This window comes from Oryzias melastigma, linkage group LG4, assembly GCF_002922805.2.
Source record: "Oryzias melastigma strain HK-1 linkage group LG4, ASM292280v2, whole genome shotgun sequence".
Classification (NCBI taxonomy): Eukaryota; Metazoa; Chordata; class Actinopteri; order Beloniformes; family Adrianichthyidae; genus Oryzias; species Oryzias melastigma.
The window spans coordinates 18415875-18442935 of NC_050515.1; the positions used below are offsets into that span (position 1 = coordinate 18415875).

A 27061-nucleotide genomic window follows, 5' to 3' on the forward strand; every position below is an offset into this window, starting at 1 on the left:
TTTCAATAATTTTGTCCATACTGATTCGCTGATTGGATAGTGTGGCCGGCCTGTCACAACCTGGACTCACCTGATCCCCATAATCAGCAGGGAAATGGCCAGAGAAAATAAGTCAGCTGCTTTTGGGCAGCCCTGCTGTAAGCTACTGACATGTTCATAATCTCCTATGTGGCATCAAAGATTAGCAGGTTAACATGAGGTCAGTTTGAGTCAAAATGTGTTGAATTTACTCAGCCCCACCTGAGCGTGACAGCTGGGGAATGAACCATCATCATGAAGGTCATTTTAACTCTTTTTTGCCTCCACATTTAAAATCATGAAAGCTTTTACTACATAACATATGAACAGCTTTGCACCTTCATCCAAATGAAATGCAAAAAAAATGCTATGAAAGGAAAGTGTTTTTGTCATTTATCACCTACAATTTGGACAGAATTTCTAAAAAACAGATTAATCCAATCCAATATTTTACTGATTCATCAAAGTGATGTTTCTTACATATACTAAAAAAAATGCTCTCATTTTTTTATGTAAAGTGATCAATTTCATCTATAAAACTGCACTATGTTTATTTTACAAGAAAAAAGTATTTTTATGACCCAAAAATTGGTTTTAAGGAGAAACTTTAGAAAAAACAAATAAATATTTAATTAAATCGAATCAATAACTTAAGAATTAGATTCAAATTGATTCACTAATTTGGCAGATATTCAGCTTTAGCCCAAACTCTACCAGCATCTGCTTTCATTTTTGACCAAAGGCTCTTGTGCTAAAGCCTAAAATATTAGTAGTGAGGCTGCGAAGGATTTATTTTCACATTTACACTTTCAAATCAAATCAGGTGGATGAATTTCACAGTCTGTAGTTATATTTTGGTCATGAACCTCTCTCAAAGGGGGCATGGATTCTTCACATATCAAACAATTTAGTTCATGACAACTCCAGCTGCACAGAATGGACACAAGTTGAGGATTATAGTTTTTTTTTTCAATTGGGTGCATGTGTATGGGATAACAAGGATCAGCTTTTTGGTGTCAAAGGTTATTCATTTTCCACCGAGTGAACCTAAAGGACAAGCAGCTTATACAGATGTGCGTCTTACCGGTCACTGAGGCATCATGGGTGGGCACGGCATCAAAAGATTTGGTGTGGAACATGCGGATTTGAGTTCTGTAAAAAGTAAAAACGGAAGTTAATCCAATCAGTTGAAATCCCTCCGCACAGTGCTTTGTGGTGGGGCTTAGATTATTTTTACAGAATACAGAAAGTGTAATTAAATGCACACAGACTCACTGTCCACTTCCACGGATCTCATTTTACAGGATTTTTTTCTCTCTCTCTATAGACATACAGAATACGATACAGTTTATCAATATTTTTGGTCCCATTTATTTTACACATATTTTACTCTCAAATGTGTCAAAAAATTGGGGTTTTTCTGGAATAGTGAGGCCCTAATTTTGAATGATGGGTTCATCTTTCGGTAGTGAGTAAATAGCTGTAACAAATTTAGGTGCATAGTGTGCAAAAAACAAAATACTTTATGGCTGATAAGGAGTTAAAAGGATTCAAACATTAAAAAAACATTCAATTTTGCAGTATAGGTGGAAACTTTTCAGATGTGTTTACATTTAAACTGATTTTTATATTTTTAATGATCTCTAGCAATCACCAGGCTCACTTTATTACTTTTAGCCTTGTGTCGTTTTCTAGTGCTGCTTTACAGCCTCAATGCAAACAACTGTTTAATATGTGATAATTAGAGGTTCTGTTGTTTCATCTTAATTAGATTTGTATTCTCTGACCTCTAGCATCAATGTTAGTCTACTCACTGAAATAATAAAAGTCAAATTATTCTTTTATGGCATTTTTAGGCAAATATAGTCTGTCATCTGCAGCAAAATGAAGTTTCTGATCTCTACTCAGCTCTTAGGAAAATGTAAATGTTACTTAACTAGACTTTTTTCTATATTGTAATGCTTAGTTTAACCCTCAGTTTTCATGTCCATGAGCCTAAACATTCACATGAACAGCTACACGATTATATCTAAAAAAAATTGAGAAAAAAAGTATAAAAAAAAACATAGCAACTTATGTAGGAGCATTGACTGTACATGAGTACTGGACTTGGCATTTGAAAGCAGGAAGTACCTGCTGGCTCCAAAAAACTAAAATAGACTTCTACTGAGAAATAAACAAGTTTTACTCAATCATTCTGTTTGTCAGAATGAACAGTTTTACTCTGATGTTCTTGTTCATCCAAATTTTTCATTTTTTTTTCTCTCTTTATTCCAAGTTCTTTAAGTTACAATCAGATGCCGCAGTAAAAGCATGCAGTGTCTGCTAGCCCCATGTCCAACGTTTGAGATGTTTGATCAACAGATTTGAAGCGTTAAGGCTGTGAACGTCCGACAAGCTCACTCCAGATTGGTGGGAGTGGTTGCCATAGAAACGATGATGTACACTGATGATATCTGACTCCAGCGTGCTAGTGTCCATTTCACAAAAGAATGGCAACCAAATGGACTAATTTTGTCAGATCTAGAAATAAGCCATTTCTTTTTGGGTGACATCACGCTCTCTCAGTCCAATTTAATATACAGTCAATATGTGAGATTCGTCACAGTAGAGATCACAAAGGTAGTAGCAAGGCAGCAACGGTAATCGCTGCTGCTCTTGCTTTAAATGATTTCTCACCACGGCTCGATGACGGCTTTAAAGAGTGTCTCATCTCTTCCCAGCAAGAACTTTTCAGTATTCTGATCAGGTTCAGCCAATCAGGTGAATTGAGGATCAGTGTCAGTCTTCATGGACCAGTCAGGAGATGTGTAAAAGGTGCCTGTTGAGAAGTGAAGGAGACTGAATGAGGACATTTGAAAGGCACAATGTCCTGTCCTCGTCCACTACATGGCTCATCAACTCTCCTATACTCATCCTTCCATACATACAAGGTGACTTTGCCTCATTTCCACCATGCATCCCCGTTCAGAACCTGTCTGTGTCTGTCTGTGAGAAGAAACTGTAACAAATTTTAAAATGACAGATGTAAGGAAAATGTCAGAGCTTCACAACAAAGCATTTGAATTCCAGGAAGAGCTGTCTTCTTTCAGTGCAACAGGAAAAGCATGTTGCTCAGGTGTTGGAGTTCAGCATCTCAAGTCAGAAAGAACTAATGAAATAGAAAACAAAACTAAAGAAAATACAGGCGCTGCAACCTTCTATTTGCTCTGCTTCCCAACTCATTTAGTCTACTCTGGAAAAAAATGAACACTACAGGTCATTCCTGTACACATGCTGTCTCTGTACGCTACAAAAGGTTTAAATCTGATTCAATGACACTTTGTAGGAATCTGAAACACTCAAGACAGAAAAAAAAACAAGTTATGACTAAGTTTAGCTCAAACAGAAAATTAGTATGAAAAAAGCAGCGGAACAGAAGAAGTGAAAAGCAGTCACATCTCATGCTGTGGACTGAGCACGTGCGGCTGAGCATGTGCTGTTTTGTTTTCTCTGATAAAGCTGGGGGATTTATTGATTTTCTGTCAAGTTTGGATACAGAGGACAGAGAAATATCAGCTAGTGAGGTAGAAGGAAACAAAACAAAAAATGTTTACTTTCAGATGTTCTGAAGAATTTCTGTGGTGTTACAATCCAAAATTTGGACTGAATTGATTGTAATAGTTTAAAATATATATATCGTTGCTTTTTTAAATGTATTTTTATCTAACCTAAGTTGTGAACTGAACTCGACTTAGTCACAGAAAAAGCCAGTATTGACAAATATGAGCTGCAACCCTGGTTCCATCTTTGTTAATACCTAACCATAGTGATTCAGGGGGGTGACATAGGTGCATGAGGTACAACAAAGGCTCCACAAAGGGTCTTTAATTCAATTCAGTTCACTTTTATTCATATAGCCCATTATCACCATACAGTTATTGGACAAAAACATAAAATCAGTCATAAAAAATAAACAAAAGTTGGTTGCTAAACTAAACTAAACAGACTAAGCTAAACTGGGTATCCCTACGCTTAGACCCTCCTTCCTGGTAAAGATATATATATACATATTTTTAGGACTCCTTAAAAAAAAATTATGCTGGTCAAAATATATATAAATATATTTCAGGGATGTCCACGTGAAGGAGGGATTCTTAGCCAGGACTAACAGGCAATGTACCAGGACTCGTAAAGAAGAATTAAATTATCTAACTCTACAACTACATGATTGAATAGTATAATAGACGGGCTTCATCTAGATGAAGCTGGGGGACAGCTGGGGGCGCGATAGAAGCCAGAGGCGAAGTCCACTGCCAAGAACAGGAGCACAGACGATCTGTCGCTAAAGAGGGACAACACATGAATCACACTGCACCAAACAGAGGCATAAATAAAAAATTAATGTTGAAGAATTGAAGGAGTGACTATTAATAAAGGACAGAACCTCAGTGTACCATAATTTCCCCAACTTCTAACACCTCGCAGCACACTAGCAACTAACTGTTACTGAAATTTAATTTAACATTTTTATAAACTTTTTTCCACATATTTTTATTATGTTTGGTTTGACAAACATTGGACACTAAAACAGTATTCTAAAACAAATTCTGACTGTTTTATTTTGTACTTGTAGCTTCTTCTGTCCAAAACTTGAAGAGCCAGATTTATATATATGTATATTTATATAAACAACTTCTGTTGTGCAAAATCTTTGAGTGCATGTTTGTTGCAAGTTGAATCCACGTTGTTGCTCATCCGATTCAGCTCATCATGTCTTTCTGATCTGTGCAGAATAATGGTGCAGTCATTTCATAGGGTGTGTTAAAGCAGGGAAACGAGTTAAACATGCAGGGCAGGAAAGCCTGAGGGCTGTGGAGAAGCGCCGTCTTGTAGCAGATCATTGATAAGCCTCTTTTTTTTTGGCAGAAAGTCAGTGCAAATAAACATGTAAAGTAGATAAAAGGTCAACTCCAGGGGTAAATGGATTCTCTTGCTGCTGGAATTACTCCTCAGGAAGATTTTAAGATCGAAAAATCTCTTTCAATTAGGCATTCTTCAGAACACGTGAAAGTAAGAATAATGTCACTTTTCGTTTGCTGGAAGCTGTAGCACTCTGCAACAGGTTGAAGGGAAGGTTTGCGTCATTCCATTGTGTTTATTTGTGTGTATGACAGGCAGGCGTGTGTATGGAGGCAGGTTAGGGCAGGTGGACGGTTTCCAGTCAGTGTCATCACATCACGTGACACAAAGCAAGCGATGAAGGGCAAAATCAGACAGACCGAGAGGGCACATTGTCTGATTAGCACCGAGAGATGACGGCTTGTGTGCGTTTAACAAGTCGGCCGCTGGATACCGGAGATAACAAATGGAGAGCACGGGAACTTTGTTGTCGGCTGTGAAGTTTGTTTGAAGAAGGGAGAAAGAGATCAAGATGGAGAGACCTAGCAGCTGCCATGTAAGCAAGTTTTGGGGATTTAAAACTCCCTGTTAAACTTTTAATCTTTGTCTGAGCTGTAAAAGATTTCTGGTTGAGTCAATTTAAAGTACTACTTTAGATGTGACCTATATAATTAGGTGAAAATATTGATAGTACTTTGACAACATTTTAACCAAAAACAGATTTTCAATGTTGTAATAAGATTTTGTAAACATGATTTTGTTTCTTTTATTGTGATTGTGCAAACAGCTTTGCTACTATTAGCAAAAATAGTACTAGTTAAGATGACACTTGATCCTAGTTAGGCATTACTATTATCATAGGGGCAGATATCCTTGGAAAAAAACAACCTAATTTAAAACACAAAAAGGGAAAAATTAAAATAAATACACATTTTAATCCATTATTTTTATGTTTCAGTAACATATTTAAACCATAACTTCCCTTCGGCTTAATGAAGATTATTCAATATCAGCTGCAATTTTTTATCACATCAGCAAGAAAACCGAATGTTTTCTTCCTGTACTGTTTCAAAACATGTCAGTGGGCGAATCAGCTCTAATCTTTGTATAAATTCCTTTATTTTCTACTTTAATACTCATGGAGACATTACACTGTGAGATATATTACTTGCAGGGAGGGTTGTCTAACTGTGATACTCCCACCACTGTGCTTCTACTTTTCTTTCTTGTGTTATTCCTGAGCTTTTTGAAATTTAAGAATGTTTTGCAGCTTTAAATTTATTTTTCTGAAGCATTATTTGTAGAATATTATGAATGAAATGAAGAGGAATCTTGAAATCCTGGTTAAAAAAATACGTCAAATATGTATTGGGAACTATTGAACTGCAGTTTAAAAAGCATTATTTTTTATTTTTTTAATTAGATCTTGCAGTAATATTTGCTTTTCCATTTTTTTGTTGCAGTTCTCTCGAGATCAGTTCATCCTGGACTGCTCCTCGGAGAAACTTCGCAGGGAGCTCGAGCAGGAGCTGAAGATGAACTGCGAGGAGCCGAGGAGTCACGCGTGGTACCACGGCGCGATTCCCAGACAGGTAGCACGGAAATCTGAGTCACACGCCTCTCCTTGAGAAAGTCGGATTAAAAACTGGTGCAACCAGATCGTCTATTCTTAGAGTCCCAGTGATTGCAGGGACAAGAGAGCTGTGGACTTGGGTCGGGCTATAGAAAGTTCTTTTTCTGTGTAATGCATACAAGTTTTGTGCGGCTGAGAGAGGCAGATTGTGTTTTGGCCCTGAAAGCCAGCACTAAGATGTAATCGTTCTTAATAAGCTGCTTCCTCTGGCTGCTCTAAACTACCGTTATGCACTAAACAAACACTTACTTAATTAAAGTCCCGACTCGTGTATGAAGGGTTGTGTGTTGAAGGTAAACAGTAAATCTTACAAGGCTGAAGTCCAAGTTTAGAATCACCTTCAAATAAAAACAAGTCAACTTTGTGGTATTGACGACTCAAGAAAACAAAGTCAATATCTGCAATTTAAAGCAAGGAAAAATAAAAATTTAGTTTGAGTTCGCCACAAAAAAATGCTCTATAATTTTTTTGGACCTGCTTGGGTTCTTATTATAAACACCTTAGGTCATCATAACAGACCCTGCAGCTCTGAGCCCATAAAAATGTAGCAACACACTATTATTAACATTTAGAAGGATGTGTTTTTACGTGCTTGTGTTTTGTCCATGTGTGATTTTACGTCTGGTTTCAGGTTGCAGAAAACCTTGTGCAGCGCGATGGAGACTTTTTGGTCCGCGATTCGCTGTCCAGCCCTGGAAATTATGTTCTGACCTGCCAATGGAGAAACGCTCCTCAGCACTTTAAAGTCAACAAGAAGGTACAGAAGGGCAAATGTCAACTCTCACATGAGCTCGTAAAGAAAGAAAAAACATGTTCGTGTTTTTGTGATATTTAAGCTTTTCTTTTACCATCAAACCTTCTGAGAAATGAAGTAAACTTTTGAGTTTTGGGGGATTTTATCCCAAATTTTGCTAAATTACTATAAAATGCAGGAAATCCCGCAGTTCAGTGAAGTAAATTCCGTCAATCTGCTCCATTTTAAAGAAGCTCCTTTTATTAAGTTGGTTATTTGGAACGTGTTGCCAGTAAACACACAGCGCAAGTGAATGAAGTATTCTTATGGAAAGTCCTTTTATTGTTTATTTATAAACAAATTAAGGAGTTTTGTCCTACTAAACTAAAGTTTTTTTTTTTATTATTATTATTACATCTTTCATTTATGATCATATGGAGCTTTGTTCAAAAGCACCCTCTGATGTCTGTTGAGAATTTATAAACCTGACACAATCATTAATTTCTCCTCGATGATTAATTTTAGAAACGGTTGGCACCTCCATGGATTTAAAAGGATGCTATCCAAATATCGCAAGTTCAACTGGTTTAACTTTCAACGCTTATTCACTTCACTTCATACATAGAGCCCAACGTGGACTTAAAACTCACGTAGAGATGCGTGAACGTGAGTGATAAGCCCGAAACGTGCATATACGCAGATAGATTTTTCATTGGAATTGGTTGCTTGAAAGCTTGACAATTTCTAGAAAAAGACAACTAAAACTGCTGTGCTCGGCTGCAGTTAGCCTATCACAGTCTGAGTATTTATGACATCAGGGGTATAGAACATTCTCCAAGAAGCAGTTGTATCACAACTATAAAACACTTTAATCAAACAAACTACATGATGAACAAATGTAAAGAAAAAAAAGGGTTCAATAAGAGGCTGAGCGAAAAGTGATGGAAATACAGGAATAGATGAAATATTCAGGGATACAGGTAGAGAGAAAAAGGTGACAACATAGTAAACACAAAAAGAGCTGAAGCTCAACATCAAAATTAAAATATCTGGACTCTAAAATATCAAAAAAAGGTATTTAAATTGAATGGAAATATATATATATATATATATAATTAAAAAATAAGAGAAAAAAGGCATTAAAATTGAGAAAACCTGGCAACCCTGAAGTTATATTTGCTGAATTAAGATAAACCTAAATTAACTATCTCTTAGGGTAAATGACAAGACTGTTCGTATTTTGTTTACTAAAAATGAAATGCCTTATATGTTGTCTAAAACACATAAAAAATGACCTTTTTTTTACCTATTTTTTCAGGTAGTGATGCTAAATGAAGCTTATTCTAAAGTTGAGTATCGACTGGACAAAGATGGATTTGACAGCGTCCCTTCTCTGATTAGATTCTATGTTGGAAATAGAAAACCCGTGTCACAGGTTGGTTTGTTTTTGGTTTTTAATGTTTACTCTTTTATTTACTTATTGTTTCTGCTGTGAAGCACTTTAAAGAATTATCTTAACTTGTGTTAATTTAGGTTGTGGGAGCTATCATCTTCCAGCCCATCAACAGGTCGCTTCCTCTGCGCTATTTGGAAGAAAAGTACGCCCTGTCGGGTAACCAGCGGGAGGCGGGGCTTGTGGCCCAGGAGAAACCATGCCAGAAACGTCTGAGCCTCAACATCACCAACGGAATCGGGCACGCCGTGCACGACGGCTCACACTGCCCAGACAACGGCTTGAGCCGCAGCAGCCACCTCAGGTTTGCGGCTTCGCACAAACACACAAAATGACACAAACCAACAAATTCCACAAAGTCACTTAAACAAAGCGTGTTTGCCTTCCCTCATTTAACGTGTTTTTAGAGAGAGATATGATTACAACATTGAGGCCCCGCGACCACAGAATGTGTCTGTTGCAGTTGAATAATGGATGTCTGCCTTTCTTCATTCATTTGCTTTGTTTGTGTTTGTCCGGCACATGAACATGCACTCCCACTCTGCAGCTTTCACTCACAGCCTCCAGCTGTTTACACGGGCTGAAATCTGAACATGAGGGGGGAGTTACACACTCTTACTTTTGTGAAAGGAACAGCAGTAGTTTGTCTAACGTCATGGTATTTAGGGGTTAAAGACCCACTCTGATGAAAATCATGTTTCTAACTTTCATTTTTCTCATCATGGAAGAAAATGAAGCTTAAAATTGTGTTTCTTTATTCAAATCCTCGTGATTCAGGAGTAGACAAAAAATGTTGGAATGTGGAAGCTACTACAGCAAGCTACAAACTCCCTGCTCTGCTCCATTCTGATGCATCTACTTGTAGACTAATAGATCCATGCATGTATTCATTTTCCTCATCTGATGGTTTAAAACTTTGTAGTCCCAATATTGCTCGCCATTTTTGTTGCTAATGTTAGGTTGAACGATCTGTTAGCTAGTTGTGAGAGAGTGTAAACAGATGGATGTCGGGAAGTAAGGGCAGGGTTGTCCACAACTCAAAGGCAAAGTTCTAATGAACTACTGCCGCTCTGCAGAAACTATGCCTTAGAAAACAATTCCGTTTTTTTTCAATTTTGGGGAAAAAAAAGATAATTAAAAGACCACTGGAAACACTTTTAAAATAGATCAAAAGATGATCGGAATGGGACAATTTATAGAGGATGAGAGAGAGAAAGAAACATATCTATGTATTTATTCTATTTTTCAAAGTTTTCCTTTTCTTTCTGTCGTCCAGGTTGAAGGATCGCTGCGGCAGCCAACCAGCAAGTCTCAATCAGGTCCAGGACCGCCGACGCCCACTCAAGGCGCACCAGTCAGACAGCTTTCTACCCCTTGGTAAATCAAAGCTAAACCTCCTTGAATACTTTTCTGAATCTTTTCACCAGATTATTAACAATCTGCTTCCTGTTGGTTGGATTTAAAATCAAAGTAGATTTTTGCATTCCTTTGTGAGAACAAAAATGGAAAAGTCTCTATTTAATCAGTTGCTTACTTCCTCTCTCTTTTTAAACCCTCTGTTGCAAAGCGGTCACTACAGAGGACTGAAATGTACATCAAAAACTAGAGTGCTCTCTGCTGCCAATGTCCATTGTGTTTAATTTAGTGGTCAGTTGGTGTAATTGCAAGTAAATCTACTTGAAATTCAATCCGATTAATAACCCACTATTTTTCTATGCTGAAGAAACCTCACCATAAAACAGTGTATATGATGATTTAAAATATCATACAGGAAGGGATAATATATGTTTGGAATATAAATGTTTGATAAACAATATGTAGAACATTTGGGCTAACCATGTGTCCAGTGAGGTGGAGATCATGCTGTGTATTTTTTAACACAAATCATATAATTGCCTCAATGTTTATTGTGGTCTACTGGATTAAACATATATGTAACTTTAAGAAAAAAATCCTATTTTTGAAATGAGACACTATAACACTATAGCACTCCTGTTGTGTAACTTTATATTTTCCTGTCCGCTCTCCTCCAGGTTCTAAACCTCAGTCTCAGCAGTCCCCTGACTCGCTCCTGGCCAGCCCCAAGTCTCCGGTATTTCGAACCGGCAGTGAGCCGGCGCTCAGCCCGTGTGTGCCACGGAGATTAGCAGAGCATCAAGCAGGTAAACAGACATTTGGATGATTTAAATAAAGTTTAAGACACCAAAGGGTTATTACTTAGCTATTATGCCGCCAACTCTACGATTATAACACCTTTGAGAGGGTCATAAACATCATCCATGCAGAAAATAGGGAGACAGATGTGTAATTTATGGTTTAATTATTGTCATGAAGTCAAATGCAACAGCTTTGCTGTGAGTTTTGGTTTTTCTTTTTGCAATTATTTTCAGTCCTAGAAAGGTCAGAAATGTTGCAGTATTTGCATATATATTTCATGTGTTTTCAGTTTGCATCAGAATTTGAAAGTTTCTACCTTAAACTGTCAAGAAATGTCTGCAGACAAACAAAAAATACTAAGTAAAAAAATAAATTAAAAAACAGATTTTAAAAATGTAATTATAAATTTTTGAATAAGGAATTGCACAATCTACTGTCCTGCTTTTAGCTCTACACCAAATCACCTGCAGGAATAAGAAGAATCAAATAAAGCTGCTTTGTTCCAGTCTCTGGATTTACTGCACCAGTTTGTGGTTTAAAGAACTGAGACAAAAGAGCAATTCAGCTTGATTATGAGGCTAAAAATAAAGCTGTTAGGCTCACCAGGGACAAATAATGGCTGCTGTGGAGCTTTAAAAATAAATCAGTCGCTGTCCCTCCTAAGACGGTTTAAGCTTTCTTAATATTTGCTCCTGCTGTCACTTGGATGCTCGAGGAAAATTCAATTTCTGTTTACGCTTGATCAGATGGAAAAGGTTGTGGGAAGTTCTTTGAAACAGCAGAATATTGGAGGGGTAAAAAAAAAAAAAATGTGTTTTTTTTGCACCTGCAGGTCAGGCAATCCGGGGTTCTGACAGTCAGCTGTGTCCTAAACCGCCACCCAAACCGAGCAAACTGCTCCTGCCTCACGCCCCCTCGGTCCAGCCCCCGCGGTCCCCTGCCTCCTCCCCCAACCGGGCTCCATCCCCTCTTGCTGCTTCCTCCTCCAGTGCAGGTAACTGCTCTTTATTTCTCTGACAAAAAAAAAGTTAATTTTAAAAAGAGAATATTATAAAACCTAATAATTTTACCAGTTTATGCTTTTGATTTGGAAATATGGTGGATTGTAAACGACAATATCGTCTGAAAACATAGTAGGGAAACTAGCTGCTGCTTTTTTACATTCAACTCGTTATAGATTGCTCTAAAAAATAGCAAATGCCCCTTAACACAAACCCTTCTACCCTCTCTTGACATAGTTGGCTGTAATGAAAGCCAGCTGGAAATGGTGTTCTTGGTTATGTAACAGCTCGAGCCCCCCTCCAGTGGCCCTGCTGGTTCCTCCCAGCCCGTTTCTGGGTATCGCATGCTGACCAAGCTTTGTGGAGATTCCTCTTCTGGCCTGGCAGCTGAGAATCCACTTAGCAATGAAACACCTTACAGCTTCAGCTCTTTACCACAGCAACAGCGGGTCGCAAACTATCCCTGCATACATTTATGCAGCTTTAATTAAACTAAAAAGGATTTTTCTGCACTATTTTATCTAAATTAAGTTCAAGCATTTGTTTTAGTTGATTTTTACATGAACAAATGATCAAAGTTGGGTGGGGTTGTTGCTCCACAGCTCCAGGCCCTCCCGTTCCCCCGCCAAAGCCCCGTAAGCTCCAGCGGACGCTTCCCGAAAGCATCCAGCCTGTGGGACAGGAGTCGACGGGGCGAGCGGAGCACCTGCAACCGATCCTGCCCTGCAGCTCGGACGGCCAATCGAACTTTCAGAACTCCACCACAGACCTCAACCCTGAACATCCTCCTTCAGTCAGCAGCTACGTGGAGAGGCTGAAGAGGGAAGGAGACAGATCGAGAGGTGAGGACCACGAGGAGAAAGAAGAGGGAGGAGGCAGCTCCCACCATCCTGACATCGCACCCTCAGAGCACTCGAGCGAGGAAGAGGAGGACCGAGAAAGGGATTTACCAAAGAGAGGAAAAGGAAGAAGCGGGTCTTGGAGGCCGGTGGAAGAAACCGAGTCAATGTTCAGGCCGACGGATTTTGAATCCAGGCTTCTTCCTCCTGAGAACAAACCGCTGGAGATGGTTGTTCTGAAGAAAGCCAAGGAGCTGGTGCTCAGCCACGATCACCGGAGTATAGCCAGACACCTGCTGATGGCCGACTGCCAGGTACAAACATCTGAAACCAGTCTATTTGCAGAAACCTCTAAAACGTAATCATTTCATTTTTGAAGCTTTAATAAACATTTTTAGTTAATAAATAAACTGGACTTTCAAGTGACTATGAAATGCTGAAATATTGTTAATTCCCATTGAATTGTGTCTGAAAAGTATCCATCTCTTCATGCGACTGTCATTCTACCTCCAGGTAGCCAGAATCCTCGGAGTGACGGCAGAGATCAAAGGTCAGATGGGCGTGTCCTCAGGTCTGGAACTGGTGACGCTGCCGCACGGACGTCAGCTGAGGCTGGACCTCATGGAAAGGTAAACAGCTTTTCCGCAGCGTCATCACACATGCGTGCGCGCGGACGCTGTTGATGCATGAACGCTGTTGCAAAACAAATCCACTTTGACTCTTCCAGGCATCACACCATGGCGATCGGGGTCGCCGTGGATATTCTGGGATGCACTGGCAGCGTGGAAGAGCGGGCGTCCACCTTAAACCGCATCATTCTGGTTGCTCAGGAGCTGAAGGACGAGGTGGGAGACCTGTTTGCTTTCACAGCCATGATGAAAGCTCTGGACTTCCAGCAGGTGACAAAAATACAGAAACAAGGAAATAATCACCTTGTAATCGTATTAACTTAAATCTTGAGTTTGACAAAAGTTGTGGATTGTTGATCTTCCAGATCAGCCGTTTGGAGGAAACCTGGACGACTCTGCGCAGGAACTTCACCCAAGCAGCCATTAGCTATGAGAAAATCCTCAAACCTTTCTACAAATGCTTGTATGAAGGCACAGGTAACAGCAGAAACTCCCCCATTCTAAAAGAGATTAGATTTAAATCAGTTACACTTCCATCCTTTCAGCTCCTAAAAGTTGGTTTTAATCCCACATTCAGGGAGTGCTTTGTTGTCATGGCTCTTCAGAAAAAAACCCTAAAAAACTGCATTTTATTCAAGCTTTGCAATGACAAATAACATGATGCATTCACTAACAACCGGAAAAACAAACTTTAACTCAAGAGGGGAAAAAAAACGATATAACTTAATGACTTAATTAAAAATTAAATTAAACCAAAGTAGGGCTTACTTTTTTCTATTTTGTTTATTTGTGCAATATTGCATTCTAAATAAAACAAGTTCAAAAGTACAAGAAAAAAAAAATTAAAAAGAATCAAAAAAGAAAATTATTTATAAGTGCACCAACTGTTAAAACAATTTATTAAAAGATTTTTAGCTCATTATTTATTCGAGCATCTTATAAAAATAGAATTAAACAAAAAATATGTATTTGTTAAACAGAATATTTAAGTTTTATCATGTATAATGTTATAAAAATACATCAATAAATCAGACCCAATAAATAAATAAAAGACACATTGGGTTTCCTGAGTAAATATTTTCCTACTTTAACACATTTATTTATTTTTTTACATTTTTTATTTTTAAATTTTTTGATTCAAATCTTGTTTTCGTCTCTTCTACAGCCCCCAGTTCCAAAGCACTCTGCTTGCCAATGCTTTTGCCTCTACTCACCTTAATGGAGCGTCCCCTGATCACACCTGAGGGGGCGGAGTTTTGGGAAACCAGCGATGAGGGCTGTGACATCATGCTGCGGCACCTGGAGGCCGCACGAATTGTAGCTGAGAATGCACAAAGCTACACGTCCAACGCACAGAAGATTTTAAAAGGTAAAAAAAAAAAAAGAGAGAAATTTAAAACGTTTATTTTATTTATTTATTTTGATTTTTTTTTCTTATAGGTTTTGAGCTTGATGAAGGCTTACTTGAAGTGTTTAAGACGGACTTTCAGCTGCGGCTGCTGTGGGGGAGCCGTGGAGCCACGGTCAACCAGTCAGATCGATACAACAAGTTCAATCTCATCCTCACCGCGTTGTCACGGAAACTGGAGCCCCCACCTATAACACAACCTTTAATCTGAACAAATACGAACACATTTCCCCCCACAACATTTTCACCAGTAAAGTCAACATTCCATCATGGCACATCTGACATCCCATCCTGGTCCTTTAAGGTCTGCAAAAGTCCAGAAATGAGCCAAAGCCTCTTCCTGTTCAGTTTCAGTTTAATGTGAGTCTCACGCTTTGCTGCTGAATTAACTTTATTTATATTGTAGCACAATGTCACATATTTGTTCACAAAACTTTCACTGTGTGTCCTTTAAACGAGGGCAGAGCAGTTGACAGGATCTGAAAAGGGACACCATTTTTCACCTTTATTTAACACATTGTGCAATGAACATAACAGTAACGTGTGTTTTCTAAGGTTAGTGACTGATAACAAAAAAAAACCTCAAAAGATCATCTGTTTTCTTTAAATCAGCCAAAAATAAGAATCCAAATCAAACCATCTGTGCAAAAATCACTAAAATATGCCGTCAACGTAAAGCTGTATATATATTTCTAAGCATGTTCATAGACTGTACATTTCTTGTAGAAAATAAACAAATTTGTTGATGAATATTATTGTCTATATTGTTAAAATTATGTGATCAGATGCAATAAATGAAGTCCTTGTTACTGTAGTGAACTGTTTTCTTTCATCTAAAAGAAACCACCCCACAGTTTTTTATTGCTTCTTATTTTATTAGAACAATATTTTGCAAGGAAAAAATAAAAATCCACAAAGTGTCCAACATTCAAAGCAAAAAAGATGTGCACGACAACATGGAGAGAACTGCCATCAGATCTATATTAGACATCCTGCTCATTCGGAAACTAAAATAAATGAATGTTTCAAATGGAGATTTCATGGAAGAGTTGGCAGGGAAAACGCCTCGGCTCACAGTGGCTTTCAGTACACAGGTTGATTTATGATTTTGCATTTTTGTACATTTACTGAGCTGGTCGGGACATACACATGTATGCTACATACCACTGGTTTATAGAAAAGGTTTAGATCGTTTTTTTACAACTGTTGCACCACAAATGAAACACATTCCAACGAGCAGCTTTCACTTAGGAGACAGTACGCCCAAAACTGACCCTTCCAGGAGGCCACCATCAATGCCAAATGACAAAAGCTCATCACCTTCTAGACTGAATCCTTTGAGCGCACTTGATTTCTATTCACATCACTTCAGTTTGGATGACCTTTTCTGTAAACAGAGCAGCTGAAAAGAAACTGTTTACAAGAAATATTGCATTAACTATTCAACGTTATGCTTTTTTGACTGCATAAAAAAGACTGCAATACGACTTAAGCTATATTTCTAAAATATGACACTAGAAATCTAATTTTAATGAATAACAAATGGTTAGGTATTAGAAAATGTTTCGATTTTTGCACCAATTTGGATCCCAGAGACTGAAAAAGCAGGGGTTAAAAGGCCATTTACTATCTGCTTTCATTTATTTTAACAAAAAGGCAACAGGGAAGCAGATTGATTTCAAAGCAAAAAGACCTGAAAGGTGGATTATTTCAATGTTCAACCATTCCTCCAGTATTGATTGCTAAACGGTCACAGATGGAAACAGTGACACGAGGAGGAAAGACAGATTCAAGTAAAATCTACAGCATTGTTCTGCACATTTCACAGCTTTTTTCTATTTTTAATTAAAGCTCAGCCACCTTCTGGCTTTCAGGAATCTTCTGCTTTACTCTTGATCTAAAGCAGTCTTAATGTGTACTTTATCAAATAATTAGTAGTTAAAAAACGATTAAGAGAAACATTACAGTTTAGAGAATCTATAAAAAAGAAGGGAAAGTTACAAAAAAAAGTATAAAACCATCTTTTCTTTTGCTTAGTGGTTACTAAAAAAGGAGAACTTCTCTACAGTCAGTGCAGACTCATCCGTTCACTCTTTAATCATGTTCAAATGCTGTAGTACATCAGGACAAAGTGCATCGGTTCAGTTCAAACAAACCTAAAGACAATCACCATAGAAACACATTCAGCAAGACACGACAGATGTTCATATTTACATTTCATTTGTGTCCGTCATCACATTCACAAACAGAATAAAAAAGAGAGTTAGTGGAACTGCAGCTGAGGGGGTGGTGAGAGCCCTGGTGGATGATGGGAGATGTAGTCTTTTCTTCAAAAAGTCTCCACGGTTACAGTGGTTTAAGGCAAAGTCTGGAGCTCCCCACTGAGCAGGGCTTTGGTGAAGACCGCCCTCTGCTGTTCAACTGGTGGTAATGTATCCCAAGAGAAAAAACAAAAGAGAGGAAGACGAGGGGAAAAAAGGGTCCTCTATTCATCTGAAAGTCCTGCTTTCTGTTTCATCCATTCTGACACTTGTTACTTAAAAATAAATCATGCTTGGTGAGAGGGAGGAAAAAAATGACAAAAATGGAGTTAAACAAATCACGGCTTCACAAGCGCGACTGAATCCTAATGGGAGGATGTTATAAACATGCGGCTGGATGAAGGTTGGGGGCAGGCATGAGGAGCAGAGTGGCTCAGGCAGGCAGACATCACCAACAGAGCACAGATGAGAGGAGTGAGCTGAAGCGAGCAGCACTGACAATGTTAGTGACTAAAAAAACAAAAGCGCACAACTCCCTGACTGTACATCTGTGTTTCTGCTGACGCTTATAAGAGAGCAAACACAGCCGAATTAAAGACTGGGAGGTGACAACTTGAAGCTAGGTACTTAAAAAGAACACGAAGGCATTAAAATCTGCAGGAGAGGCTTTGCTGGTAGTCTTACGGGATTTATTTTAATTACAGAGATGTGGAATCAGAAGCTCAAGAAGAGCAAATCCTCTTCATAAAGATTAAATGAATATTCATTCATCCTCTCACCTCTGCACAAATTATGAGCCTCCAACTGTGATTTAGCCTAAAGCTAAAAGGTTTCAACAATGGCAAAGATTAGCAACAGTTAATAAAATCCAGGACGCAATAATCAGGATAAAACTGCAGTAATGCTTTGCCCACAGGCAATTCAAATCTTAATGATTACAAGCAGCACCAGTCAAAACTGAAGACCTTTTAACCTCATTATGTTGATCAGATTTATGGAGTTTATGAACTGCAGATCTTTCTAAATTCTCTCCACATCTTATTTTACTTAAAAACTGGATTGACTTGCCGAATCCTGACCTACCTGAGCTAATTGAAGTGATTTCTGCAAGATTTGGGAGATGCATCCCGTTCAACTATAAAAATCTGCAGCAGATGTCACCTCCCAGTCAGAATGCTGCAAAAAAAAAACCTTTCAAGTGCAAATATTTATGGATGTAAAAGACATTATTGCGCTGTTTTCGACTTTGGGATTATGTCTTCTACCTGCTTCTACCCTGATAATGGATATGAGCATGCAAACATGCAGATGCCCCCCCTCCCTCTTCTCCCCCTTTCTCTAATGCACAGTCAGCCCCACCACCAAAAATCAGCAATCAGCGTGAGCCCTCCACCAGCCAATCAAATCGCCTGGCCACTCTGCAGCCCTCAGGAACCTGCAGTCACATAGAGAAGAGAGACGGTTACCCAAAACGTCACTTAGATAAAAGCTAACAACAACAAAAAAAGAAAAGTATGAATGAATTGTTCCATATTCAGTAATAAAATCTGTTTATGTTTAAGTTTTATTAAATGAGGATCTTTGCAGGGTTAAAAAGACACGGTGGGATGTTTCATGTTCTAGTGTGTCAATAAAGGTTTTATTGGTCACTGTCAGAATGACAACACAACACTGGCAGTATAAATACATGACTCCGTTGCTCACCACACCTGTCATCGGGCCCGTCTTAGTAGCTTTTAGAGAAGCTAACAGGTTAATAAAAACTGGTGTGTAAAATTATGGGAGAACTTGAACAGAACTTTCTCTGACATCATGGCGTGCCATTAGTGTGCAGAAAAACAGTATTTAAATATCGTCTTTTCAAAGTAAAAAGCATCTTTAAAAATTTTAAATTACAGAATTATTTCCCCAAATAGCCCACTTAAATTTAATTAAAAATTATATAAAAAATGCTCAGAACTTTTTTTTTTGTTTGCTATTAAGCTTCAGTTACAGATTAGAGAGGATTATGGGAAATGTAGTTAACTGACTAAACTTCTGCAGCTTTGAATGTGACAAAAATTTGCATTAAACTAATCTAGAAAAACAAAGTTTTTGTTATTTTAAAATGTAAATGGTCAAATGCTTTTGCAGTTTTATTTTTTCTGTTTGACAGTTAATTTGTTTAGGGATGTTATTTTGTTGTTTATTGTGTATTACTTATGAATTACACAATTATTAAATGCAGTAAAAAAAAAGGTGACAAAAAAGTCATGTGATGATGGATTCTATAAAAAGTATTAGTATTTTTTTCTTCATACTCGTAAAAGAAAAAGTTTTACTGCAGGTAAATCCAGACAGAGTCTGGAGGGATGGCACTGGAAACACAACATGTGAAACACGCAAAGACAGATCAACTAAAAACACATTTCTCAACATACAAATGTTGACAGTTACACTTAAATCAGGGAGTATGAACATCTCCAGATAGAAAAAAATAAACTTTCAAATAATTAGCAGGCAGCGTAGTCTCCAATATATTTCACTTTGATCGGGATGAAGTGCTGCAGCTGGAACAGGAGGCTTGAGCAGCGCAGCACCCACAGCGTTTGTCTGAGACTCACCTCTGAGGCAACACTTCACAAGTATGAGAAGACGACTGACTGCAGAGTCGGAGGAACAAATGGGCAAAGAGGAAGAGAGATGGGATGCAAACAAGAAGACAGAGCAGACGACAGACTTCCATGCAGACGCTGTCCTCATCCTTTTTTGGGTTGGTGAGTGAGGAGGATATGGGGGAAATGACAGACAAGAGAAGGACGACGCTTCAGATGTAGGTGACGGCACCTTTGCTGCTTTTCTCCATGGTTATGTCCACATAGGAGGTGGGGACGTAGCCTTCCTCTCCGCTCTGCTTCCTCGCTCGGGTCCAGCCGTCGCCTTTGTCCTCCTCTATGATGTACAACACCTGGAAACAGAAGTTGAAATGTTAGACGAATCATTCCAAAATTCATTATTTTATTGTCACTTAAAAATACAAAAAAATTAACATTTCCACAACTTTAACAAAAAGTGAAAACTGTTGGGGAACAGTTGTCAAAATGTCAAAAACTCTGTCAATCGGTGGTATTTGAATAATAAAAAAATAACATCTTGTACCAAAGGATCTAAAAGCAGGCATTTGGAAACAGAACAAAAGACTGTTTCCACATCTCTTCTATAAATATTTTCTTTACATCACTTGAATTCCAAAAGTACAAGAGTGTTACCTCGTCCTCTGCCATCACCAGCGTTCCTTCATTCTTACCTAAGAGTCAAACAAACAGTGTCATGTTTTATTATTATGTTACAATAGTATTATGTTTGCTTTTTATCAAAAAATTCTAAAATATGCAGTTTAAGTCAAATGTTTGTGCATGCCTTTCCATTTATTTTTTAGAAAAAATACATAGAAACTCTCAATGTTCTGCCTGGTTTCTCTGTATCAACTTTTTTGATGAAATCGTATCCATGGAGATTTTAAAGATGTTTATATAAAAGGATCTTTTTCAAATGAAAAACACAATAGCTGTGATTTATGTTTAAAACAATAATTTGACCATTATTGGCTCAAACCTGGCAAACAAGCAGGACAATTTCACTATATGTGAACGTTTTAGTTCCTACCATCAAAGGAGTACAGGGCCTTGCAGTGGCCGATGACAGGCAGAGGGTCGTCATCATCAAACTCATCATCAAACTCGTGAGGGTCAGGGTTTGGATTGGTGGGCCGTGTGGGACCGGGCCGGCGGTGAGGCGTGTGATGCTCTTGACTTGTGTCGTCTGTGTAGCTTCCCTCAGGACTGGGAAAAAGAAAAGAGAGAAATCTGAACATGCTCTTAAAATATGCTGATAAATACCAGCAACCTGTGTTTTTCTTAAGCAATGGATCCAACCCCCCAGGCCATGGTCCGATACCGGTCCATGGGAGAGTTGGTACTGGGCCGCAGAGGGAAAAAAAAGAAAAACACAACTAACATTTTTCCGTTTGATTAAAATCTTCTGAAGGAAGTTTTATTTTGAAAAACTACTGGATTCTCACCACCACACTAGAGGAACTCGAACGTTAGGGTGAGGGATTCTTGTTTATTATAATCACGTTTTTTTCTTCATTTGTTTGTGTTTATCCGTCACACCTTAAAAGTCATAACCACAAAAGTTAAGGAAAATCGTAAGCTTAAAACAAATAGAAATTGGATGCCAACTTCAGTCCCGTTCAAGCCAATCCGTGAAAATATGCTGACATTAAACTGAAAAAGGTTGAGGACCACTGCCTTCAAAGAACAGCAAGATTGTAATTGCAGAATATATTTTATGTACTTCAAATGGATGTACACATACATAAAAAATTAAAAGGACTGTGTTTAAGACTTCGTAATTTTTATGTTTTTGTTTTAATTTTTTTATCGAAGTGCTTTAAAAAAGTGTGAAAAAAAGTGATTCATAAAACTGTTAAGTGCCACTGAAATTAAAAAAAAATATGCTTGAGATTACTTTAAAAAAAAGTCACCTCAAAATTGCTTTTTAAATAAACAATAAAAAAGGTTAAAATAAAAACATTTTGTCTTACAGGAATACATCATACACCTTTAGTCTAAATTTAACCAAACATTTGCTCCTCAAGATCAAAAGTTGAACTATCTTCACAGCTAGAAGATTTGAGTGGTGTGTGAGGAAGAAGCTTGCCTCTCTCTGCCTTGGGGGGTGTGCTGGTGATTGTCTGTGCTGGGTCTTCTGTCTCCTCTGGAGCTCTGCTTCCCCTCCACCTCAGACAACCAGGTCTGGAACAGAGACAGACATCTGACTGAGTCTTCCATTTCCAAAGCCGAGCAGGTGATCTGTTTGACCAGCGCAGAACCCTTCTGAGAATCCGTACCTCATTCTTATGGATCTCTGAGCGCAGCTTCTCCATGTTGCAAATGGTCTCTGATATTTTCGGCTGCAGGCTGTTGGGGTCTCCCATCTGAGGATTCTTTTCATACACATCCTTCATCTTGTTCAAAGCATCTCTGTCAGACAGAAAAAGCAGGGAGCGGATGGAGGGAAATCTCTGCTTGTGACTGGAGCGATCATCACCAGAGTTTGGGACAAGTTTAAAGAATTTAGGAAAAAATGGATGTGTTGGCCTACCTCTGATCCACCTGTTTCTGGAGCTCCCTGCTGAGCTCCTCAATCCTCTGCTGCAGCCTTTTTCGTCTCTGCTCAGGAGGTAAGTGGCTATAATCCTCCAGAGACGGCGCCTAATGTAAGAGACAGGAGATTTTAACACCATAACACATTATTTTGACCTGCTCTGTGCATCCATTTGCCGCAAAAAACATAGGCTTAAATCCTCCTCATCACTCGGGAGGGTTAAGCAGAGATGTTCTCTGTAGGTTAAGATTTTTGAAGTTTGAGTTTGAACAGATCAATGCAGCAACACAATTCAGAGATAATTATTTCTCTAAATAAACTAAACCTGTTCCTCTAATAAAGGAGAACTGTGGATTCATGAGGATGGAAGCCATCCACATGAAATCTACTTCTCTGTTAGAGATTAAGGGAAGTTCTAATTAGTGAAGTTACATGCAATGTTAGCTACACTGCTGGGTTTTCTCAGGACTAGTTTACACTCGCACTCGGTCCCACTTACCATTTTTACTGACCACTGAGTTAACGCATAAACAGTTACAGTTAGGAAAAAAAGGAGAGAACAAAAATACATACTAGTTAGAAGTCAAGAATGTTGTCGTAAATCAAACACATTTTTTATTTCTGCAATTTGTGCAATAAGACATTAAAAAATTATTACAAAAATGATAGATTATGTATTAGTTAAAAAGGAAACCAGAAAAAAACTCTTAAAGTAACATGCTGATCATCGTTTGATCTATTATATAAGCATTCCCATTGGTCTTTTAATTATGATTATGGCTTATTTAGCTAAAATCAAAAATCCTATCATTTTCTAGGACATAGTTTCTGCAGGGCGCCAGTAGTTCATTAGCAATTTGCCTCTGAGTTGTGGGCGGGACTCTTCCCCTCCCCTTTGCTGAGAGCTCTCTGTTCACATGTTCTCCCGCTACCTAACAATACAAGTGCAACAAAAACAGCAAACAATATTGGAGCCATCAAGCTGTATAGTTTTCCGTGAGATGCCAGCTCAGCAAAGACGAACACAGATCTAGTGGTCTTCAAGTGGATGCATCAGAATGGAGCAGAGCAAATAGGTTTGTTTCCGACAGCATTTATTTTTATTAACGATTTGAATAAAAACATCCTCAGAAATGACATTTTAAGCTAAATTTTCTTGTTAAATGTTTGTATTTCATGTTAAAAAAAAACAAAACCCACTTTTTTATTGGAGTGGGCCCAACTTTAAGGGACATTCAGCATTTTTGTCCAAGCGTAAAACTCCACTTAGATTAGGAGCTGGGGTTGAGGTGATAGAGGCAAAACACAAAAGCTCTGAGAACCATGAAAGGGAAACCAGAAATCTTTGGTTTGTTGATTAAACAGGTGATAAGGTAGACAGAAGGATGCATAAACTCTTTGTCTCCACAAATAATCAAATTAATCTGATTTGGTTATTGTGTCTGTAATTTAGACAATTAGTATTAGTTCATTATTTTCCTTTCTAGCAGTGTGCTTTATGGTTTTGACAAAATGATGATAAAATGACACGTATGTCATTCAGCTGTGGACTATCCACAGAAATAGTACAAAATTCCATCATCTTCAGACAGAGAACTTCCTTTTGTCATTATAAAAAAAAAGATTATAGGCTAATACATTTTCAAACCACAAGGGGGCACTCAGAAACAAGTCATGTGTGCTGACAGCAAATATTAAACTCAATTAAAATAAAACTCACATTATATAAACATTTTAGGTACTTTAATATGAAAAAATATTATTATAAACAAAAACTTACAGTCAACTAATATTTTACATTTAAGATAAGGGCTTTAACTCTAGTAATGTATGTCCCTCAGATAGAATAAAAAGTTTGAATTAATTTAAGAAAACCTTTTGAACTTAAGAATATGTGACATATGACTTTTAGGCTTTTATTTTTGTAATGAAATAGTCTTTCACTGGTCTGATCAAAGAATCAACCAGCAAAAGAATATTTTACCCATCTGTCTAGCTGTTGGGTTGACTGTTCTGCTGAAAAAACCTCACAGTCTGCACACAAGAAGCTAAAATCACAGATGGAGCTGAGAGAAGAACAACGGCCAACAAAAGCTTTCGTTTGGCCTAAAGTTAGTAGTTATTTACCAGTTTGTGTTTAAGTGTCAAAAAGCAGCAACATCTGTTTTCACAGCTTTATGACACTTGTTAGCACACACACACAAACACAAACAACAGCAGTGCAATCTCAAACAGACCAACATCTCTTCCTCCCCGTCTGATGTTGGTTACTCATTTTTAGAGGTTATCACCACCCGACACTCACAACACTGCAACCATGATGTCACAAAAAACCCCTAAGAATCACGCAGAGACACACCATCAATCAGCAGCGATCCACCGTCTTGAGATCGGAGCAAAAGTCTGTCCCACAGAAGAAAGAGAGAATCACACGACAAAAGAAATGGGGGAAAAAGCAGATCCAAGAGGGACACCAGAAAAAAAAACAGTCCTGCAGGGTGTCTGCCCTAAAACTTTTAATCAAATCAGACAAATATATTTCTTTAAAGAAAAGACACACTTTATTTATTTGTGGAGGGCCAGTAGACACTCTGCAGAACCTCTACAAACACTCCCCCATCATGTGGGCTAAAGCACAGCTCTACCTGCCCCATCTCACCCCTTTCCTTAAACCCCTCAAATTTTGAGGGATTCTGGGTACTGAAGTCTTAATCTCAGACAGATAGTGGCTCACAAGGTCAGAGTTGAACCGCGGTGTGGGGAAGAGGTTTGAGGATGACTGCTGGCAAAAAGGGGGAGGGCGTAAAGGAGGGGGGGAGGAGGAAGGGGACTGGTGGGGGAGCGAGAAGGGAAAAGGAAGACATCAGGATGAACATTGGGGTTGAACTCTTTTTATGGAAGTTCTTAGATGGGGGGCATTCAGCAGGGTGAACTTATAGGGCTGAATATTTTCTAAATAAGTTTTCAATTAAAGTATTGAACAGCTTTTCACTCTGTTAAAGTGTCTTCGCTGCTTGATTTTCTAAAACTAAAGATGTAGGCCATTTCTCTTTACAAATTCTGGAGATGCCTTTGGACAAAGCAGCACATCTCATCAGCTTTTCTGTGTTTGCAGACACGCGGCTATCCATCACGGAGGTTCCTGATACTGTGAGGCCACTAGTGGAGCAAACATGTGCCAAGAGCAGATGGTTAATGAATGACAAACCTGGTGGTTAAGGAAAAGGACAAGGTCCAAGGAGTGTGTAAAAGAAAGGATTTGAGATTATTGTTGCATCTGCTGAAAAGGTGAAAACCACCTTAAGGAGATATGAAGCTGATGTCAGGAAAATCTGAACAAATGGATGTTACTAATAAATCCCAGCCTGATGGCTTTCATGTGTTAGTAAATATGAAATGAGCATTTGGTTGATTGACTTCCTTGATGGCATACCTTTGGTTTCTTTCCAAACAACCACAGCTTGTTCTTGGCTTTACCCAAGGGGGGTTTTGGGTCAGAACGTGGCCCCTGGCCCCCATCTCTTTCCCTTTCTCCTTTGGGCGTGTTACTTATAGTCCCGTCTGATCCTGTTCTGCTCAAATTCTGACTGAAGTCTTCGAAGGGGAAGTCGCCTGGGGGATCAAAGCCAGACTTGAATGACTCCACGACTAAGATTGAATCCTGGAAAGAGGAAGCACAGGGCAGGAAGAAAGAAGTACAGTGAGACCTCCTCATCAAGCAGCATATTACCAAATTATGTTTTTATATATATAGAAGGAATGACATACCTTTCTTTCGTCTACAGCTTTGGCTGCAGCTACCATTCCATCTAAACATTTGGAGACGATGGGGATGACCCTCCGCTCTGCCTCTGCAAAGCTTCGATACGTCTCTCCGAGCTTCACAGTTCGACGTTCATCCATGTGCTGCAGGTTCTGCACACGGAGTAAAAACAGCATTTATATCAAACTCCACAAATCAGGATAAAACCAAGTATCTAATAAAATTCAGTTCCAAAATAGAAGATTGTGTTCAAAAGGAAACTATATCCATTTCCCAACCATAGTATGACTTCTACAGTGTTATCTTAGATAATGCTTGGGCTGTAATGATGCTTTCTACTGCAGTTAAGTAATTTTTCCAGGATGATGAAACATCAAAAGTGCCAAGTCAAGAGTTCCAAAAATTTTAATAAATGGTTTAAAACATTGGAGTAGCAGCTCCATACTCTAGTAAAAATGAGGTTAATAGTCCAAACTAGAAGATTGAAAACCTCTATCATGTTTTATTGAATGAGGGAGACTCACAATAAAGAATAAGAGTTTATCTAATGTTTTTCTTATGACATCATCTGTCAGTTCTTGTACTACCCGTCCTATTTTTGTCCTTCCATGAAGAGTCATTACAGTTGTGTCTGACCTGGATTGAACCCAAATGGCATAGATTATATTATCTGCTGTGATATAACTTCCTGAACGGAAGTCTGCTGACTTTCCCCGTGTGACTTCCTGATATGACTTTTATTGTGAAGGAATACTAAAAGAATCAAAGTAAAAGTAGATGTGTGTCTGTATACAACGGCTAAAGATTATTTGATTTAAATCTGTAAATCATTTTGGAAAGATTAACATTCAGAAACGGCTGTCTTTACCTTGAAGATGTGTGGTATTGCGTTGTTGAAATGTTTCCACTGTTCGCCGTTAAAGTTTTGAAGCTGAGCAGCGTATTCGTTCTTGCTCTCGTCGGCCATGTGAGTACGCATGTAGAACTGGTTTTTAGCCTGAACAGTAAAAAGATCCAGTTTTTAGTAAATTGATGGTAAAATGTTAGCCTGGAATCATTCAGAAGGTAAACACACAAATGCAAGAAATTTGAAAATAAAAGAAATCCCATTTTCCCCAAAAGTATTGAGCGATT

At 38.4% G+C, this 27061-nt stretch overlaps 2 protein-coding genes across 6 annotated transcripts in view; one reads left to right on the forward strand and one right to left on the reverse strand.

Moving 5' to 3' along the window:
* Positions 1-15566, forward strand: part of LOC112150252 (BCAR3 adaptor protein, NSP family member) — a 47932-nt gene extending 32366 nt beyond the window's left edge. For 3 of the 4 annotated variants that reach the window (XM_024278377.2, XM_024278378.2, XM_024278379.2), the window contains 13 exons: positions 6363-6491; positions 7164-7289; positions 8584-8700; positions 8799-9022; positions 9995-10095; positions 10752-10880; positions 11708-11869; positions 12479-13029; positions 13229-13344; positions 13443-13614; positions 13710-13821; positions 14510-14713; positions 14785-15566. In XM_024278377.2, the coding sequence (XP_024134145.2) occupies positions 6363-6491; positions 7164-7289; positions 8584-8700; positions 8799-9022; positions 9995-10095; positions 10752-10880; positions 11708-11869; positions 12479-13029; positions 13229-13344; positions 13443-13614; positions 13710-13821; positions 14510-14713; positions 14785-14963 (2322 nt within the window). In that variant the 3' untranslated portion in view covers positions 14964-15566. Of the gene's footprint in view, positions 1-5017; positions 5456-6362; positions 6492-7163; positions 7290-8583; positions 8701-8798; positions 9023-9994; positions 10096-10751; positions 10881-11707; positions 11870-12478; positions 13030-13228; positions 13345-13442; positions 13615-13709; positions 13822-14509; positions 14714-14784 lie in introns of those variants that run through there. The other variant, XM_036211585.1, reaches the window with a different exon arrangement.
* A 40-nt stretch (positions 15567-15606) lies between these two features.
* Positions 15607-27061, reverse strand: part of fnbp1l (formin binding protein 1-like) — a 41680-nt gene continuing 30225 nt past the window's right edge. The window contains exons 7-16 of one of the 2 annotated variants that reach the window (XM_024278381.2): positions 26796-26924; positions 25933-26079; positions 25598-25825; positions 22162-22271; positions 21908-22040; positions 21718-21812; positions 20659-20834; positions 20262-20299; positions 19840-19960; positions 15607-18448 (exon numbers count right to left, since the gene is read on the reverse strand). In XM_024278381.2, coding sequence (XP_024134149.1) covers positions 18441-18448; positions 19840-19960; positions 20262-20299; positions 20659-20834; positions 21718-21812; positions 21908-22040; positions 22162-22271; positions 25598-25825; positions 25933-26079; positions 26796-26924 — 1185 coding nt within the window. In that variant the 3' untranslated portion in view covers positions 15607-18440. Of the gene's footprint in view, positions 18449-18628; positions 19961-20261; positions 20300-20658; positions 20835-21717; positions 21813-21907; positions 22041-22161; positions 22272-25597; positions 25826-25932; positions 26080-26795; positions 26925-27061 lie in introns of those variants that run through there. The other variant, XM_024278380.2, reaches the window with a different exon arrangement.